Genomic DNA, 20392 nt, shown 5'->3' on the forward strand with positions numbered 1-20392 from the left:
AAAACCTGACAAGCCTAAATTTACAGTATAAAGCATTGAATACATTGGGTGAAATACTTGCATATTATTGAAAAAAATTAAAAATTTTTTGAATTCTTTCTTAGTGAAGGAAAGGGCTAACAATAAAAACCTGGATATCATCTTATTTGCCTGCTCAAGAGTAGAGCTGTGAACCTGATAGCAAATTCAAAACCGGTTAACTGGTAACCAATAACTGGTAACCAATAACTGGCAGTTAACCAGTTAACTGGTTTCTGTGTAATGGCAGACATAATGATACTCAACATGCCTGCTGGAAACTTTAGGGTGGTACCAAAGTGACCATCAACATCCTGTCTTATAATAACAGCTATTACAATCACATATTTACTGAGGTTATGTTATGATGTTAACACTTGTCAGCAGGGGTAATTTATGGTTTACCAAGTGGATGGGCAAAACCAGTTTAAAGGCTTCTTAAAACTGGTAATTGGCTGACCTAGACAATACCAGTTAATAACCAGTTTTTTTGCATACCGGTTCACAGCACGACTCACAGCACGACTCACAGCATGACTCAAGAGGAGTTGGAAAATCTTTGTTTCGATGCAGTAGACCCAAGGATACATTATTAGTGTGTGTTTATGTAATGTTGAAGCGATTGTATGCGATCAATTTTTCTTCACGATTTTTGCCTTTGTATGCAGTGAAGAATAGTAAGTAATGGTAAAACTTACCCTGTAATTGATTCCCCTGTTCGTAGCAAACACGATGGTGAAAAGTTTAGCTCTGTACCTCAATCTATTGGTAAGTTACAACTGTTTTTATAAGGGCCTGTAATTATACTTGCTGTACAAATCGATTTATCTGTCGTTGCTACTTTGTAGGGCTGTAACTCCGAAAGTTATTGGCATATGAAGCTGAAACTTTGCCAGAGGGTACATTTGGCTAAGTAGATAATAATTATGTAATAAACAGGAATTTGAAAATGGATGATTGTGTCGGGTTTTCGCAGATCCGTTCACATATAGCGGATTGTTTTTGAAAGGTTTTCATTTTCAGATATTATGAAGAAGCTCTTTTGAATTCCCAATAAATCCTGCTTGAAAACAAATTCCCAAAAATAAAAGTAACTGGCTTTCACATGACTGGCATGAACAGTATTAGTTCAGTACTAGTGATCTAGAAATTCTCAGAGGGGTCTCAGGTTTGAGGAAGTTTTCAATAACTGTCAGAGGCAAATCCAGACTTTTTGACAGGGGAATTCCACTCCGGAATTGCTAGCTTTAAGTTGAAGACCACAAAGAAAAGATAACTATTAGCTGTTGAATGCTGTAATGCTAATTTCAAAGCCATGAAGTTTGGCCAGTAGAAAAAGTCCCAATACAACACACTATGTATAACTCTTGGTGATGTTATCACCCACACAAATCATAAATAAATTAGGGACGTGCACTATCTTAAGAGGGGGTTTCAGTTGGACATTGCAACCCCCCTGCATCCGCCACTGGAATTATAGCAGTCAATTATCCCAATTCCTACATGGCTGTACAATTAGAGTGTTCTGTCAACAGGTGTATGTTCTATTAGAGTATTTGAACAGATTCTGTTTAACATAAAATGAATGTATTATTTTTCAGTTTTACAAAATCTGGTAGACCATTATTTCAGATAACTTCTAGCAGCCGCAGTTGTCATCATTTACACAACACTACCAGATTTTATTATATTGTAGCAACACTTCTCCAAGTAGGTCAGTGAACAGGTTTTCGATCAATGTGTAGTTTTAGGTTACAAAATCATGTACGTTACCCCACCTAATGTTGCCATGCAGGCCAGCATTGTGTAAACACAAAAGTTCTATGTGGGCTTATAAGGATTAAGGTACTTACCGTATTAGGAATGTCCATATCAACACTATCCACCAATATTCTGTTGATCACCTTCACCCAGTCATCTTTGAGTGACACAGTACAAGCCTGTTGGATGATAACATGTGAACACTGTTAACAGTTACACTATGGTATATACACCACACAATGGGACCAATAACAGTTTGTATTGTACCCATACAGTGTATAAACACTGCAACATTCTGATAGCAGCAAAGGTCACACTTCTACACACACTACACTTTAGACACACTAGCTTACACTACATATAACAATGAGCTCACCTGAAATGTCAACACCCTGGTAGTGGATAATGTCTTAGTTGAAAACATGACGGATATTTGGTAATGGAGCCTAACACTTGTAGGTCTTCAATCTACAAGACAACATAACATACATACCACATACACTGGTAATACAACACACACATGTATACAATGGTCCCTCCATTACCCAAACTCATTGGACCCTAGGTGTTGGAAAAGTTCACACAAATGAAGCCCATACATTTATATACAGAACATTAAAATACACTTTAGGCAAAATACTCTAATAGAACAGTCACTTCCACAGTTTGGATAATCGATGGCCAGATAACGGAGAGACCGCTGTATACAAACAGACATTCACCCACACATAAAATACAATATTATATAATGCTAGTTGACTAATAAACAATACAATAGAGTGGTCCCTCCATAATCTGGTCATTGAACAATAGAAATGACTGCTCTATTAGTATTTTGTCTAAGGTGTGCTTTTTACTAAAGTAATTGAACAATGTTCTGGATTACGTACTGAAAGTGTCCTCAAGTGTCCACATTAACAGGTTCCAGTGTAATATGGAACAGAACAAAGAACCCCTCTCCGGCTACTATTGGATAATGACTTACTAAATACAAGCACATGTGACTTACAATAAGGTCTTCTTTCCCATTCTCTCCAGTACTCAAACAATCATTGATCTTCTGTAATAGTAATAAACAAATGCTGAATTATTTGTGTGTTTAACCGTACGTATGTCAGTATATACAGTAAACAGTCCTTGTATATACAAATAAATATGAAATATAAACCACGCACGCACACACACACACACACACGTACTTCTAGTAATAGTGAATACTTCAACACTCTCTGGACAGGTTTCAACAGGTAGGCTCCTAGTGGTAACATGTGTCCAAGTTTCTGTTGACATTTCTGTACAATAATACAATAGAGTGATCACATCGTAACATACACTATCAATAAACAGTTATGAAATCTAGAGGACTTTGTAAGCTAATGTATGACTGGCATTTCAAGTGAACACCTACTGTAGGCTTAGAAACATGTACAATATTATTGTGATGGTTATGTTCACAGACTTGACCTTGAAGAAGTTGTTCATTGCAGTATACTAGACACAATAATAATATTAATGTAGTAAAACAACTAGTACTATTAGACATGTATTATGTACAAAGGTGTTCCACAATTGGAATTCTGTTACTAAAAATTTACTTGCAAATTGCTGCTACACATTTAGTACACAGCTACAAATAAATAATTTGTGACAAGCTGATAAGGCAATATGATAACACAATATGGGCCAATGGGGCACCATATTACCTTATCAAATACCCTGACAGGAATTAGTTACAATAAAAATATTACCATACACATGTAATACAGTACAGAAGCCATCTATGTATACATGTAGTTGAAAATGTGTTAGGGTTAGTAATATCCAAAGCAGTTAAACATAGTACAGCTGTTAATAATGTCACTAGGGTGGACATTAACTAGAACACACGCAGTTACCTTGGATACTTGGTAGATCTTCAACCATTCCGCATTCTCCCATATTGCGATGAATCACTGCTATCTATTTGATGTCATTTTTACACTGTTGTAAGCTCTTTAAAACGAACCTGTTGTACAACAAAGTATGTATATTGTAATAGATTTAATTTTTGTACATGCTAACATGATCTGGACCATTACACAGTAGTGGTATCATACAGTACGATACTAACTGTATAGTAGGGACCACAAAGGAGTAGGCGTGGCCCACGAAATAACATCACCCAAAAAACAGCCTCAATTTTCCCTGATGACGATGAGGCAGTATTGGTGAGGTAAAACTAAGCCCAAACAAGCTTTTAGATCAACCCGAAATGCATTCAACAAATTGCTACGGAATTTTAATTTTTTTTTATTCGAGGGAATTTTCTACTGACTGAGTAAGTAAGTAACTGACTGATGCCTTCAGACAAGCGTAACTCGATAACGGCTAAGGTTACGGGCTTGATCTTTTTCACTGTTCGATGTTGCTTTGGCCCGACAGGTGCCTTTTGGCATACCGCAGTACGTACAATGCATTCTTCATGGATCTCACCAGTGTCCTCGTTTGTGTCCCATTCATCTTTGTTAACAGGGAAAGGTGTTGATTTGGTACGAGCACATGATGGCTTCCCTTGCTTCCTTTCAAAATGGAAATTGTCCACACTTTTCATAGTGGCTATTTTGATTGCAGAGGAACAGTCCTTGATTCGTATTGCTGTGTAACAGGTTGAACATAGCTGACAGCAAAGCGTAGTGGATACTTCACTTTTCAGACTATAATTAATAAAGCCAGGGTGTGGCACCATTTCTTTTGGTATAGAGAGCACAAATCCTCAATCAACAATGTTTAGTTTGATACAAATTATGATTATGGGTTTACGTTTTTACAGATTGGAGTGGGCTTGGCCTTTCTAATATAAACGGGGCTCAAAAATTGATCTGGATTGCACTGAAGCGATCTCATCCAGAGTGATCTGCAGTATAAACACATTGAGAGATATTCACTTTCAAATATACCAGTAATATTGGTATGAATGCCATTAGGCTATGAGGGAAGCCAAACATCAAGTCTTTGGTGCTATGTTTTGATGGTTTGGTGGTGACCACAAGTCCTGCCTAACAGTAAACTGTGAGGTTTCAGGTTACACTGTAGAGCCAACCATTACTTGTATCAATGTAGCAATTAGCAAAACACATTTAACCTGTTAGCCATGAATAACTTTTACTTGTCGTATATATCCAACTTTGGATAATAACTACACATTGACAGTTGACTGTTTTAACACAAATAAACATTACCAGCTTGATTAAAATGTATATTAGTAGATTACCAAGATACTGTGAAATACCGGATACCGGGGTATTTTCTCAATACCAGATATACCTGGAGCAAAAATACAATACTGTCAGTACTAATCCTAGTACAAAGTATCTTGTGTCACATTCTCACATCTCACCAAACTGTACATTACAACACTTAAACTAGAAAACTGGATTTCGATTTAAATAAAACAACAATTTAAAACGTACAATACTTAAAGATTTACATACATACATACATGATTTCAAACAGTAATACAGTATTGCATGATATGTTTTAGAAATAAAAATTTTATTAATTGGCAAGAACACGAGGAGCAACCTGTATTATAGCAATAACTACACACATGGCAGAAAGAAAGGTACCCCTCTACCCACAACACAACACTACATAGATGGTGTACACAGAACACACAATACTCCCTAGTTTATGTCATCACCATAGACACAGTACAACTCAACACTAACAGTACAAAAGATATGGGACAATACAATAATGTCAGGATAGGTCAAGAGATAAACAGATTAACACCTTAGTGATATTCATAACAACCAGCTGACTGAACGTGAACACTTCTGTACCATAATAATACACACAGACAGACAGACAGACGGACAGACAGACACAGTTACATACATTATTGTGTTGCTTGTACATGAAGTGATCTTCTTTCTTCTTAGTAGAGGAAGAAGTGTCTCCCTGATACTAGTATTGACTGGCTTGCCACCGACAAACCTGAATTGTGTCCTGTAGTAAAATAGTGTTAATTGTATGTAAAATATTTGAAATACATGTTAAATACATCAAATATGTACAAATGGATGATGTAGTCTTATGACAATAACACAGTTTAAACAGTGACTGTTCCATTAGAATAACTCTGCAGCACAGCTCTAACAACACAGACACACACACAGACACACAGACAGACAGACGCACACACACACACACACACACACACACAGACCAAATTGTGTACACATTTTTTGTTGACTGCAATAAAGCGAGTACAGAGAGGAACCTTAGTTAAAAGGAAATTTTACAGATCAAAAATTCTTTAAAATTTTGCTACTACATATCAACAGACACACAATTTCACACTCTATACAACACTCGTCACATTAAAATGATGTTGCAATACTGGACCTTGTTTAGTCTAGTACTGAGCGATAGTAAAAATTTTACTATCACAATAGTTACTCATTAAATATCGCGATAGTGAATACTATCCCGATAGTTTATGAAACACTTTGCTCTTAACAAAGTATTAGTTGTATAGCTATGATTTGCAGTCATATAGAAAGTTATTTTGCATGCACAGGACATTTGTTAATTAACTGCGTGAGCGGCTGATGAATATGGACTTTTGGTAAAGCTTGTAAGAAAGCTGGTATACCAACTGTAAAACAGTATAGAAGGGTTGTTAATACCATTTTAATGCAGATCTGAGCTTATCATAACTATCAAGATAGTGATATCCCTACTATCGCGATAACGATAGTAATTTACTATCGCGATAACGATAGTACTTTACTATCGTGATAACGATAGTAAATTGTAATTTACTATCGCAATATATTGCACTATCAATACTATTGCTCAGCCCTAACCTTGTTAGGACTTCAAAAATTCTGTCACTCCATTAAAATATACAAAGTATGTTGGTCCTCTGGTATACACTGGACACTTTTATACACTAAGATGTGAGGAGTAATTGTGGGTTTGAGTTTGTGTGTGTTATGAGATGGAGTTGTTAACAACATGTCATTTGTACCTTAACAGGTAGAACACAGAGGAGGTACGACACGAATTAAGCGCTATTGAAAAGAATTCGCAGTAATTGCATTCTTCAAATGGTTAAATCGCGAAAATTAATCCGTAGACAATATCTGATGAACTGCAAAGCTACTTAGACACTTTTGCAGTTGATTTTCACTGATTTTCTTTTCCCAACTTGCTGCTTAGCCTTATTTCGTACGGTTAGTTATTCATCACGTGATGGTTCCTCCAATAGGCTGTGTATATCGAAACTGAACCATTAAAATGAATGGGGTAGACTGTACCGTTAAATCCAGCATAAGAAAACAGTTCGATTGGCACGTATTTTTCGTTGATAACCCCACGAAATAGCTTCCCTGTACAAAACATATGCGCTCACGTGTGCGTGTCGTACCTCCTCTGGGTAGAACAGGAGTGTCAGTTCTCCATTTAATATAACTGTGTAGATTACTTCCCCAGTTAACACCAGGTCCCCATTAATAAAGCTGGTCATTTTCTAACTCTTAAAACCCACACATATAATATACCTTAGTAACAATGTACTGAAAAATGCACACACTGATAAATCAACTTTTACACGTAACCTCAAACAGATTACTGTCACTATGGAACACAATTTGTGCTATTATAATTGTGATGCAATACAGAATAAAGTGTTACCTAGGGGAATACCTTGTGACCAAGTCAAACTTGCCATGACAACAAAGTTTATATAATTCAAACATACATGCTACAAACTATTCATAACTCCTTCCCAGTTCACTACATTGAGCTGATAATGTTACAAAATCTAAAACTGATGTTAGTTGAACATTAATAAATTGACTACTGTGTCATATTCATTCACTACCGGTCTAGTCCTTCATAACAAGTCAGTGAATGTTGTTATAATTATTTATCCTTTTCTGAGTACACAAATGATATGTTTTCTATTGTTGGATGGTTTTAGGGTTTGTACATTTGTTCCAGCTCTACCATATGTACATGGTCAACATGTGACTACTACAGTACTACCTTCACACAGACGTACAATATTTGTATAACACACAGACAGACAGACACACTTACCTGTGACGGCAAATATCTCAGAGGAGGTGACAACATGGGTGATAGGTTGATACTCTCTCCTAATCACTCTCTTCTATATCATCTATGTAATTATTTGCTTGAGGGGGCTGCTCCTCCCTGCCTATCATATGATCCACGTAATCCCAACCCTTAGGGTATATAACACTGGTCCATTATTGTATGTCTCTAAGGCTCCAACTTGTTCATCACTGTTAGGACTTGTTAGATGAGGCTGGAACCAGGCATCTGACCATGAGGGTGTTCTGCGTCCGTCATCTTGTAGAGATCATGTGATCTGACTATCTTGTACAATTGGTGGTGGTCAGCACTACTTGAATCAACCTGTAACGGAACAAGTTTAATGTTAGTTAGTATGGTGTATGTATAACTACTCTATGATGACCATGGAATTATTGTGTTGTAACACAAGTTTATGAAATGAGCTAAACAAGGACACAGTTATTAAACTACACTACTAGTGTACATGGTTGAGAGGTAGAGGATAACAGATATACTACGCAGTTAACAAAACTATATCATTGACTATGACACGATTGTGTAGTCAGTCAAACACACAAGATAAACAAGTGGTTAGTGACATGTATTATCCTGGAGGTAATATTTGTAGACCAACATGTAACACAATATATGTGACCCGCTGAATGAAAACCTGACTAGTTTGCATAATTCTGTTTTTGAGAAAAACCACATTGAAATACATTAGGCAAAAAATGCGTACTATACAAAATAATTTTTACACACATTTTAATTGCTTCAGTAAACAGTGAAACAAGGCTCGAATCGAGATAACTAAGTGACCAACAGATTTGCCTGCTAATGGTGAATATATCTTTGTTTTGTGCCATGAAGCAAACATGAGTTTAGGCATTTGTTTGCGTTGTGGTAAAATATTACATAAACGTTGCCGTTTCTAAATTTAAACAACTTTTTTGCTTAAATGCATGGATGTATGTAGGGCAAATACCATACCTTGCTGAATGCCCCAATTCATTGTGAAGACAATGAGCCAAGTTCCATCTCCATAGCTTGTTTCCTTCGTGAGTTCTGATCAATTAATTGAGTGCTAGTAATTTTTTTTCCTGTATAGTCACTGTACAAATCAATTGTTTAGCACTTCCTGCTGTCTATCGCTATAACCCAACAACTATTTGCCAGATAAGGCTGAAACTATGACAGCCCATTGGTTTTTCTCTCTGGATGGATAACAAAGAAGTTCTAAAAGGAAGTTTGATAAAAATGCAAACTAGTCGGGTTTTCGCTCAGTGGGTCACATATTAATAATAGGTCAAACAGGTTTCCAGTTTGAGATAGTCAAACCTTCTTCCAGAGCAATACAATATTTATCACAACGGCAACAAATGTTGCTTCTTGCAATAATCCCTCTACCTGCTGGTCTGAGCTGTCTGTCTACACATGAACAACTCTGGCAGTTGTGGGAAACACAGTTATTGTTTCCAGTCAACCAACACTGGAATGTCCATGTACCACTCATATGGGGCAGGACTAGTAACACACAGGAGGACTGTACAAGTCTTACAGATAGAGGACACACAACCTGAAGTTCCAGAATGACTGCTAAAATGCTATTCAAAACAATGACAGTTTGGTTTGTATAGCTGGGTAGACTACAACAATGCGAGCAAAATTTCTTGTTCAAGATAACAACAGCAATAGTAACTGGGCATTGAACTTGGAACCTTTCAATTACCAAGCAGTTGGTACAGCCACTTGGCTATGATACCTCACACAATGCATGCGTACACAGACAGACAGACAGACACACACTGCAAATCTGCACAACAGCAGCTTCAATCACAGTCAGAGCATGATGATGTGTAAAATGGCCTAATGTGACATTGTCTTTAATATCAGAATCAGTAGTTGCCATGACAACACTACATCAGTAGCATACACAGGTAAACTGACATCATCATAACATCATCACAAAAAAAAATTGTTAAGTACAGTGAAACCTCTAGGACCATGAAATTGGACCTACTAGATGTGGCCGATGTAATGAGGCGATCTTATTAAACATCAAACAGTATTAGTATTATCAATTACCGGTAAAGGCACTGCCTGTATACAATACGGTCGTACTGTTTAGTAGAGAGTTCCCCCTAAAGTGATATGAGTCACTAGTGTTGCACCGATAATCGGATCGGTTATCAGAAAAACCATATAACAGCTGTATTTTTGTATATCGGTATCGGATCGGCACCATGATAGAAAAAAGCAGCAGATTTTATGTATTATTTAAAAACACATGCTCGTGTGCACCAAACTGTGTATAGAGTAGCATTTTACTGCTTTGTAATGTTGTTATTATTACTGCTTAAAAGTGCTGTCAGCTATTGTTGTGGCACTACCACCACTACAAACAAGCTAAATTAGTCCTTTATAAACAACTTTGTGGTAAAATTCAATGAAGGATAGACATTTAGTATTATATCGGATCGGCTAAGTTTATCGGCTTGGAAATATTATCCCATATCGGTTATCGGAATATCGGCAAAATGTCATATCGGTGCAACACTATGAGCCACTAAGAAAGTTGCATTTAAAAATCATCATGAAAATATCATACTCAGCGAAAATCACCTGTACAGAATAGCCTTACTCCATTCAGCATCAATTACAGCATTGAAAACAAGAAAACACATACAGGCACCCGGAAATTTAGTTTTTAAAAAATCACCATAACTTGAATTTTTGTTTGCCAGTCTGCCTGACCACAGTCACAAGGTTAGAGACGAAATGAAGTAGCATACGGCCACCATTTTAAGCCACAACAACAAACTCACTGGTGGGATGTGCCTTTTGTAGTTCTGATGAATGATGAATGTCTGCTTTCTGTGCTTTGTCATTTCTTTTATCTTCAATTAAATGATCCTCTTCTCTCCAGGAAACCATACCAAGACGTTAATCTTCCATATCAACACTTTTCTTGAAGGAGCATATTTAGATGCTACAAAACTATTTGAGGTGCTCAACAGACTGGTAGCCGCTAAGCTGTGCTGCTTTTAAAACAATTGCCACACCCCTTAAAGATCAAAATGTGACACGACAATCTAGCTTCATAGAAAAACAAGGTGTTGTGTCATGTCCACTAGCTTGATCTAATGTGTAGCTTAGAGGCAAGATCGAGATACCACAGTAGCATATTTCATAGCTAGCTCTAGCGAAAAAGAACCAAACTAGTGCAATAAAAATTATATAATTTAAAAATGAGGTATGCTTCCAGCAATAAAACAAGAAATGATGATAGCTGTGAGGGAAAATCCCTAATTACGTACTTGGAATTGTAGCAAAGTGGGGAAACCCCTACTTTTGAATCCATCATCTCTTGTTTCACTACTTCTTATCGCTGGAACCACACGTACCTCATTTTTAAATTATATAATTTTTATTTACAATAAATTTTATTGCACTAACTTTAAGATGGTCACTATAATGAGCTTGCCTCAAGGAGGGTACGACAAGCTCACGTAAATACGTAATAACATTGCCCAAATACTGAAAGTATTTCACGTGAACTGAATAGACCCTGTACAAAAAGTAGAGGGAGGGGATTGACGGGGATTAATACATATTTTAGTTGTACTTAGTTTGTTGTTTGCAATGATGTGATTCACGATTAGAAAAACACTGCCGTTATGGAGTAATTAGACTTACAATGATGACGATGTGTGGCGGTGATGACTTTCACATCAACAGTAACAGTGGTCATCAATGATTACAATACAATTGTTTTTTGTATGATATATTAATTTCAACAGGTAGTATGACTATTAAAACAAATACTTTTGTTAGTGCTCCGTAGTGCACATGGCCCTGTCCTACCCCCCTGAGCTTGTCTTATTAAAGAGGTGGTAATATAAGGTTTCACTGTACTAATATTATAGAATACACTAAAACACTTTGTTGTTACAGGCCCACAAGCTGTTGACAAGATACAACAACAAACAATAGTGTCAGTTATACAATCACTCAGGACCACCACTTTGGTTAGGTACCACAATATAACACCTTCACATGACTACATTCAACCATAGATATACGACTCTTAATAGGGATTGGAAATGGCGTCACACACCCAGTATACTACTTGTACATTTGACGACACCAGGTAGATACAAGGCACACTTCGCTTGCTACCGCTTTGAAGAGGATGAGAAGACTAACACTTCTTATTGTAGACTATTACTGTAGGTTTTGTATAATATGAAAGTTCTGTAAGGTTGAATGCAGAGGAGGTTGGACACACTTTAAGCACCACCAAATATTATTGCCGTTAATTGCATTATTTTAATTGGTACTTCACGTGACCCTCAATAGTCTCAATACAAATGGTGGAGTAGAGTGGAGTAGAGTGAGGTATTGTAAAACTTGTAAATCCGTACCTATTCATAATTATTTTGTCAACATTTTCTTATCAAAATTTTCTGCTATAAACATTGTAATTCTATTTTGCAGCACTTGCTGTCTATGTCCGAAGCCCTGCAGCATATAAGCTCTAAAAAGCTTTAGTATCTTGCAGCTTCCTTCCCGTGCTACACTGCAGGCATACACAGGGGATTTCCTGTATGAAGCTGGGGCTGCAGTGGAGTCAATTGGCAAGCAAGTAGAAGCGTACAGAATATTTCAGCAATCCTGTTAAGCTGAGCATAAATCAAGGCTAAGAGTGCAGGGGTGCTAATTTTTTATGAAGTAAAAGTTGTGTCGTCTCTTATGTGGAACTCACAGAGCCATAGAATAATTGGACTAGCAATGACTGTGGAAGCACAGGCATCCTTGCATTATGTATTCCAGCTGTTTGATAGTGATCACAGAGTAAAGCAAACCAACTACATTCTACAATTCCTATGGAGAGACCTTACCTCCTCATGTGACATTGTGGGGCCATTTTAAACTAGTGAAGAAACGATGACAGCTAAGTTTATTTGCTCTTGTGTGTTGGAGAGTATTAGACTTTTTTCACGTATGTTATAACATAAGTTAGAATAATTTAGCATTTTTCTAACATGTGTAGGTTCACGACATCAAAACTCTTATCCTAGTGTGTGATGGTGCAGTTCCTAATCTGGCAGCATCAAAGGCTACCCATGACTGTTATGGAATGTGTGGTACTTGCACTGGCCCAGATCCATATGCAGTGAAACCATGGTTTGTGAACCAGTGTGATCCACTAAGATTTGTTTATTGGCTTATATGTCCCAGTCACCAGGTAAACTAGCATAATTATTACATCAAAAGTTTATGGTATTTATCTATAGTGGTATTATAAACTCTTGATCAAGTCATGCAGTTGATTTGATTTTTTTTTGTATAGTTGAAAAACATGATAAATGCTTTGTTCTCATCACAAGAGAGGAATTTACCTCTGCTGATGGGACAAAGTTTGGGTGGAAAGCGACACTGGATTTGTATTCTAGGGAGTGCCAAAGAAGAGACAAAGGTTGTGCACGCATGGTACCAAAGCTTAAAGAGGTTCATGTCCTTCGTGATGCCTGGACAAAGCTAAATGTCTTATCCGCTAAGATCATGCAGGTACATATAAAATAATTTTAAGTCAGCGTGCATTGTTGATGTATTTAATTGTAGCAAGAACTGGTACTATCAGAGCTGTACCAATACATTAATCAAGATCCTGTGCCTAAGGATGCTGCTAGTGTTAAGCTTACGTTAGAGTACCTTGAGACGTGCAGTAAATTATTTGAGAAGTGTTTCCTGAGTCACAAGAAGGTATGCGACTTAAGCAGCGAAGTATTTCAGTAAATTTCTTCTGGGTTTTTATACTTTGTAAAGTGGCAAAGATCTGTCAAGAGAAGGTCTGAATGTTAATGCATGGTTTTGATTTGCCTTTACATGTATCTATACATTATAGGTACTTTAGAAGCACAAGACCGGAGATTCCTCAGTTGGCAAAGTAAGTATTACGCATGTTGTTGTGCTTTTTATCACACTTTTTTTATAATGATGTAGCATTTGATCTTCTCAGGGTGTGCACTTACAGTTTCCAAGCTTTTGTGAAAAGTTTCCTAGACGAATTTCCAGAACATTTTATTAGTCCCTTACGACTTTCAGGAAGTGTGGTTGAAACACTATTCAGCCAGTTCAAGCACACAGCAGGAGGCAAGCTTAACTATTCTACTGCAAGAGCAGCACATTTGGTAAAGCACACTGTGGCATACCACCACAGCTCAGTTAACTATAGAGATGTTCCCCTACACTTATCCAATTGCACATTAGAAAAGAAGAAATATGGATGTAAACAATAATCAAATGTATTTCATAATGTAAATATTGTTAGTATCACTGTTTAGTTTTAAGGTTAACATGGTGTGTCAATAATGAATCCCGTAGGTTCTGCCCTGCTAATGAAGCACTTCCCTTTTGAGCAGCTCCTTTGTGTTTAAAGGTATCAAGATACTCTTGTACTCTGATATGGGCAAGTTTCTGTACCATCTCCTTAAATACAGCATACACTGTTGTGATGGGTAAATCACACATTCTAGCAGCCAAGGCGGTTGAAAACACTGCAAGAAGATTGCTATAACTGTGCAGTGATTCCACTATTATAGTCAACATGTTTGAACCCAGATGGTTAAATTTTGTATCATTAACTTTATTTTTGGTGGCAACATCAACAGCTTTTAAAAATGGAAGTAGTTCTGTACAAGGAAAGTACATATTTCCCTGGTCTCGGTACTTAAGGTAATCCGGTATGTGGTCCTTGTCTTCTTTCTTATGTATACTGCAGTAGGGCTAGTTCTAGTGAGACTGTAACATTCTGTTGTGATGAGCAGACTTTTATTTTGTCATATCTCCTATGCAGCATACTACATAGGGTAGCACCACCAAAACGATAATAAATGTCCTCTGTGTCCTCTAAACATATGATGTCTTTTTGTCTGTCAGCTTGAATAGCTATGTGACATTGTCGAAGTAATTCATCATATACGCAACTGCAAAATACCATTAGGAACTTCTTGGATTCAGATGATAGAAGAGAATGTAGAGAACAAAATTTTTTCCACTTTGACCAAACAGCCACTACTTCAATAGCCAAAGGGTCTGTTGGATGCAGACCAACCGGTGAAAGCTGACAGTTCTTATCAACTAATAAGTAGCTGCAGTATCTATGCCACCTTATCTGAAACTGCAGGTATCTCTCCTTCAAAGTCGAACACTCCTCGTAAAGTCTTATAAATACCTTCTGCAAGTGTTCTGACAAAAACTTTAGCTGGTTGGGAATAACAGATGTACAAAACTGTTTTAGTTCAGAGTTGTAGCTTGGCAATAGTTTTTGCACGTTGTTTAGAGACACAGTGGTAACTACTTCAGGCTTTAATGAACCAAGGTGATCTGTTATTCGCAACTTCTCCTTTTTATTTAGTGCCTTTTGTTTTCGACCTGCAGTAGAGGACAAGCTGGAGGCTGACTCTGATGGTTGTGGTTGAACTGTATTAGAGGCAGCGTTTGGTCGTGTACTTTTTCGTTTCCCTTCCCCTCGTACCAAGTTTACTTCAGCTTGCTCATCGCCTTTCACATCGTGAGCCTGAAGCGGTCCTTCTTTACCATCCAGTGACTTCTCGCCGGGGAGCTCAGTTGAGTCTTCTCCGCAACCACTAGGCCTGTCTAAAGGATTCCATTCAATCAGTCGTCTTCTCTTCAGACGTGAGGCCTGATTTTCAAGCACGGGTTCTTCACCAAATATTACTGTATTCGGGTGCCACATTATCGATATGAGCACTTTTATTTTAGGCGTGCATATAGTTTGCACCACTTGCTACAAACCAGCCTCGAACAAACCAGCCTCGATCTGGCTGCCCTAGTATCAACACTAGAAGGTGTAAAATCACTACAAATCAGTGTGCGTTTGACTTATACACTGGTTGTTAGACACTCTCCCCCCCTACAATATTATGAACTCTTGATACTATGGTAGACCATTTTGATTGGTAAGTATAGTCATTTTAGCCATGTGTCATGTGAAATTTTACACCTTGCAACATTGGAATACCTCTACAAGTATTATAGTATCTTGTATAGCACATCTTGTCTTGGAACTTTGTGTTTGTACACACGTATTTTCTTTCAACCATGATTAAGTGCGAGAAATGGGTAAGCGCTAAACAAACAATACGAGCTTAATATATTATACGTGTGCTTAACAACCAGACTCTATGGTAGTACTTTCTGCAGTAGGAGAGTACGAAAAACTTGTAGAAGTTTGATAATTGCATTTGACATGTGTTGCAATAGATAAAACTAAACAAGCACTAAAAATGTGACCCTATTTTGGAAAACCATACATTTGTTGCAATTTGTGAACAATACAGTGATACAGTAACAAAACTTCGTTTCCGTTGCTTACATTAGAAACTCTTGGTAGAACGATCTTTCCAAATGACCCCAGCTTTTTTTTTACATTGTGACATTTTTCTACTGTAATCAGAGGATGTCACTCCTTTATTGTGAATTGGTGTCAATGTGTCCTCAATATACAGGCCATATAACTGATGTTCTTACCTCACTATAGTGGAGCCATATGTAGCAGTGGTAGGGAACAATACAGGACTACCAACAACTCCATAACTGATCAGAATTGAAGCATCAGCTAACCCTGGTACCTGAATAATATAGCAAAAACACTCTAATTGATGTAGGCTGCATGTATACAGGCCCGTAGCCAGGAATTTTGAAAGGGGGGTTCTTTTTGACCAAAAGTGGACCTTTACTTGCATGATGATTAATAAAGGTACTGAGACTGGGTGTGCGAAGCACACCCAATCTAGGGGGGTCTGGGGGCATGCCCCCCCCAGAAAATTTTTTGAAAACAGATACTAAAAGGTTGAATTTAGTGGCATTTCAGTCAATAAAATTAACAATTTTTTTAGGTAAGCTGAAGACCAGCTGTATGAATGATATCTGGAAAAATATCTCTACTGCTACTGTAATTATACCATCTGCACATACATGTGTCTAAATATAATATATTGGAATGTCACAATGAATAAGAATGGGAAAGATTGAGCACTCTGCCATGATCAACAGGGGCAGTGTAGCAGAACAAATGGTGTCTTAAACAATGAAATGTGACCGGATTTGACAAAACCAGGCTTTCACACACATCCATTTCTTCAACTTTAACCGCTTGTAACTTGACCTCTCAGTAAGCTATTGACCTACAATTTTCACAAAAGTGTTTCACTGCATTAAATAATAACAGGTCAAACTTTGAAAGTGATAGCTTACTCCTATACTGAGTTATGGTCCTTTAAAGTCGCAAATTTGGATGTGTGTGGAAGCCTGGTTTTGTCAAATCCGGTCACAAATTTACATATTGCATGGAGTTGAAGCATGGATGCTATTCGTGGGCTCTGCATGGAGGGGCTTGTCCACCAAAATCTTATATTTTAATGAAAGCTCGGTTTAGACAATCTACATGTAAATTAAGTAGCTTTTAAAAGAAAATGTAATTGTGACTGTTCTATTAGAGTGATTGTTCTATTAGAGTGGTTGACTGCTCTATTAGAGTATCTCGATCTTGCATTGCATTTAATGCAAGCACTGAATGAGTTACTCGGAGCACTTATTTTAGCTTCTTATTATAGTGGTATCTAGTAAACTGTAGCTAATGGACTTTTGCTCCTGAAAATTTGGACTTGTATACTAAAATTGTGGACCTTTTTGCTAAAATTGTGGACCTTTTACTGAAATTGTGGACCTTTTTTCCAAGAGGGCGGTTCTTCAGAACCCCCCGAACCCCCCCTGGCTACGGGCCTGGTATACACTAATCCATAAACCAAAGCATCCACCATTTTCAGTTTAAAGAAATGTTGCAAACATTACTGAATGTGTAGACATTAGCTCAGACAAGCTGAACTATAATTTTAATTTAGTAATGCAAGGGAATTTTCAATACTACACTGATTTCTAAAAACTTATGAAAATCCTCTCTTTATCCTGTCAAGTCTAGCAAACATACTTCACTGTAATTTGGTGACATCAAAGAAATGAAGTTACACAATACCAAATGATGTCACATAACATAAGGTGGCATCACATGACCTTCTAAGACATTACCTGACACACAAGTTGATCAGAGTACACTCCTCACATGTCAGAGTATGACTACACTTGGATCATGTGACTAGAGTGGGCAGGAATGTCTGGGGTCATTACAAAGCCACACCCCTTTCCTCTGGCCAACACCTGATTGGTTAGATCTGCAATGACAACTGAAGCATCACATGATCATCACATGACATATCTTACCTAACTGGTTCCTTTTGTCTGTCATACTCTTGGGATTAGCTAGGTCGGAAGTTTGACTAAGCATCGTGCTCTTGCCAGCTCTTGTAGTCGGTGGGTCAGCAGGTATCACAGTTGGTACTACATGGACCACTAGACTAGTAGGTATGACAGTGTTGTTTGTCACTTTAAGGTATAGACGGTGAGGGGCCTAGCCCAGTGAATTGGTACTGCCAAAGTCTAGCAGGTACCTAATGTAACACATGGTGAGGTAAAGTACATGTACAGTATATAACACACATGTCATGACATGTGATTCACACACATACAACACATGGTGAGGTAAAGTACATGTACAGTATATAATACACATGTCATGACATGTGATTCACACACACACAACACATGGTGAGGTAAAGTACATGTACAGTATATAACACACATGTCATGACATGTGATTCACACACACACAACATTTACAAATACATGAAAAAATTTGGAATTTCAACTAGCGTAGGGACCATAGCACATCGATAAAAAGTGCTGAAATTAGTTGGAGTAGTCCATGATATTAAATCACAGTAAAACAATAAGAAGTGTTATATCCCTACTGTGCTCAAAATACCATAACAGAAATGCACAGTAGGGATATAACACTTCTGAATGTTTACTATCATGGACTACTCCAACTTGTTTCAGTACTTTTTATCGATGTGCTATGATCCCTACTCTAGTTGAAAATTCCAAATTTTTTCATGTACTTGTTTGTTAACTTTTTTTGTAAATAATTTTATTATGACTGGTGAACCCACGCATACCACTTCTGAAATGGCGCCGCACACCCCAGCTATTGTCTGAAAAGTGAAGTATCAATTATGCTTCATTGTCAGCTATGTTCAACCCGTTACATGGCATTTCGAATCAAGAACTGTTCGGAAAGCACCGCTACAATCCACGCATACCAAAAGAAATGGTGCCGCGCACCCCAATTTTATTATTAATTATCGTCTGTTTGAAAAGCACATCTGCAATCAAAATAGCCACTATGAAAAATACAGACGGTTTCTGTTTTGAAGGGAAGCTATCACGTGCTATTGCTAAATCAACACCTTTCCCTGTCAGCAAAGACGAATGGGACACAAAGGAGGACACTGGTAAGTCCATGAAGAATGCATTGTACATACTGTGGTATGCTAAAAGGCACCTGTTGGGCTGAAGCAACGTCGTACAGTAAAAAAATCAAGCCCGTGGCCTTAGCCGTTATCGAGTTACGCTTGTCTGAAGGCATCAGCCAGTCAGTACTCAGTCAGGCAGTAGAAAATTCTGTCAAATAAAAAGAAATTTAAATTCCACAGCAACTTGTCGAAAGTGTTTTGGGTCAATTTGAAATCTTGTTTGGGCTTAGTTTTACCTAACCAATACTGCCTCATCGTTGTCAGGGAAAATTGAGGCTAGTTTTGGGGTGATGTTATTTTGTGGGCCACACCTACTCCTTTGTGGTACCTACCATACAGTTACTATCGTACTGTATGATAAATGCAATAGCAAAGCAAAATCCTTCAAAAAGTCTTTGGCTCTCACCTATAATGCAGTCATGCCTACCCAGTGAACCAGCACTGGGACACCTGCATGCTACTCAGGTGCCAGTCAGTGCAGTGTGTTTTAAAACATACACCACAGAATCCCACTGACACAATAGTGTAGTTTTGTTGGCCTCCATAAAAATTACAGGAAAAGTTGCACACCTTTTGAAAGTCATTTTCTAGTGGTCAATTTGAAAAATGGTAAACTTCAATAGACTCAGCATATAGTCTATTACAGGTGATCCATTATATCATGTAATATGGTTGTACAATCACACATGGTGGTCAAGGACATTCTAATAAAGTGCTGAGGTGTTTGTAATTTTGTAACAGGAAGGAAGACAGGAATGACAGACAGACAGACAGACAAGATGTTATTGTAAATAAAAAAAGAAACTCATACGTAGATGTACATGCATGCTATGATATGAGACATGATAGATGATTCATTTCAAACATGTACCATGAACAAAGTAAACAACAAGTTAGTTGTTCAAGTTTAATTAACCATTGATGTTATAGCTGGGTGGGATGTTCCCCAATTGACATTACACATGCACACACAAAGCAAAGCCTCCAGTGGTCATGTGAGACACAACTATTGCTGTCCAGTAAGCTAGCACAAGGATGCCTGTGCACCACTCAGGCACTCAAGTCTAGTG

General features: G+C 37.6%; 1 protein-coding gene and 1 long non-coding RNA gene across 7 annotated transcripts in view; one reads left to right on the forward strand and one right to left on the reverse strand.

Moving 5' to 3' along the window:
* The window catches only part of LOC136246420 (uncharacterized), a 423931-nt gene that overhangs the window by 333333 nt on the left and 70206 nt on the right, over window positions 1-20392 (forward strand). The gene's annotated exons all lie outside the window — the stretch shown is intronic.
* Window positions 1-20392, reverse strand: part of LOC136246415 (uncharacterized) — a 94041-nt gene that overhangs the window by 59194 nt on the left and 14455 nt on the right. For 4 of the 6 annotated variants that reach the window (XM_066037837.1, XM_066037833.1, XM_066037831.1 and 1 more), the window contains exons 6-15: window positions 18172-18398; window positions 17980-18122; window positions 16423-16523; window positions 7867-8208; window positions 5656-5766; window positions 3675-3784; window positions 2979-3071; window positions 2789-2839; window positions 2156-2247; window positions 1872-1958 (exon numbers count right to left, since the gene is read on the reverse strand). In XM_066037837.1, coding sequence (XP_065893909.1) covers window positions 1872-1958; window positions 2156-2203 — 135 coding nt within the window. In that variant the 5' untranslated portion in view covers window positions 2204-2247; window positions 2789-2839; window positions 2979-3071; ... (4 more) ...; window positions 17980-18122; window positions 18172-18398. Of the gene's footprint in view, window positions 1-1871; window positions 1959-2155; window positions 2248-2669; window positions 2746-2788; window positions 2840-2978; window positions 3072-3674; window positions 3785-5655; window positions 5767-7866; window positions 8209-16422; window positions 16524-17979; window positions 18123-18171; window positions 18399-20392 lie in introns of all 6 variants that reach the window. The other 2 variants (XM_066037832.1, XM_066037834.1) reach the window with 2 other exon arrangements.

This window comes from Dysidea avara, chromosome 2, assembly GCF_963678975.1.
Source record: "Dysidea avara chromosome 2, odDysAvar1.4, whole genome shotgun sequence".
Lineage (NCBI taxonomy): Eukaryota > Metazoa > Porifera > Demospongiae > Dictyoceratida > Dysideidae > Dysidea > Dysidea avara.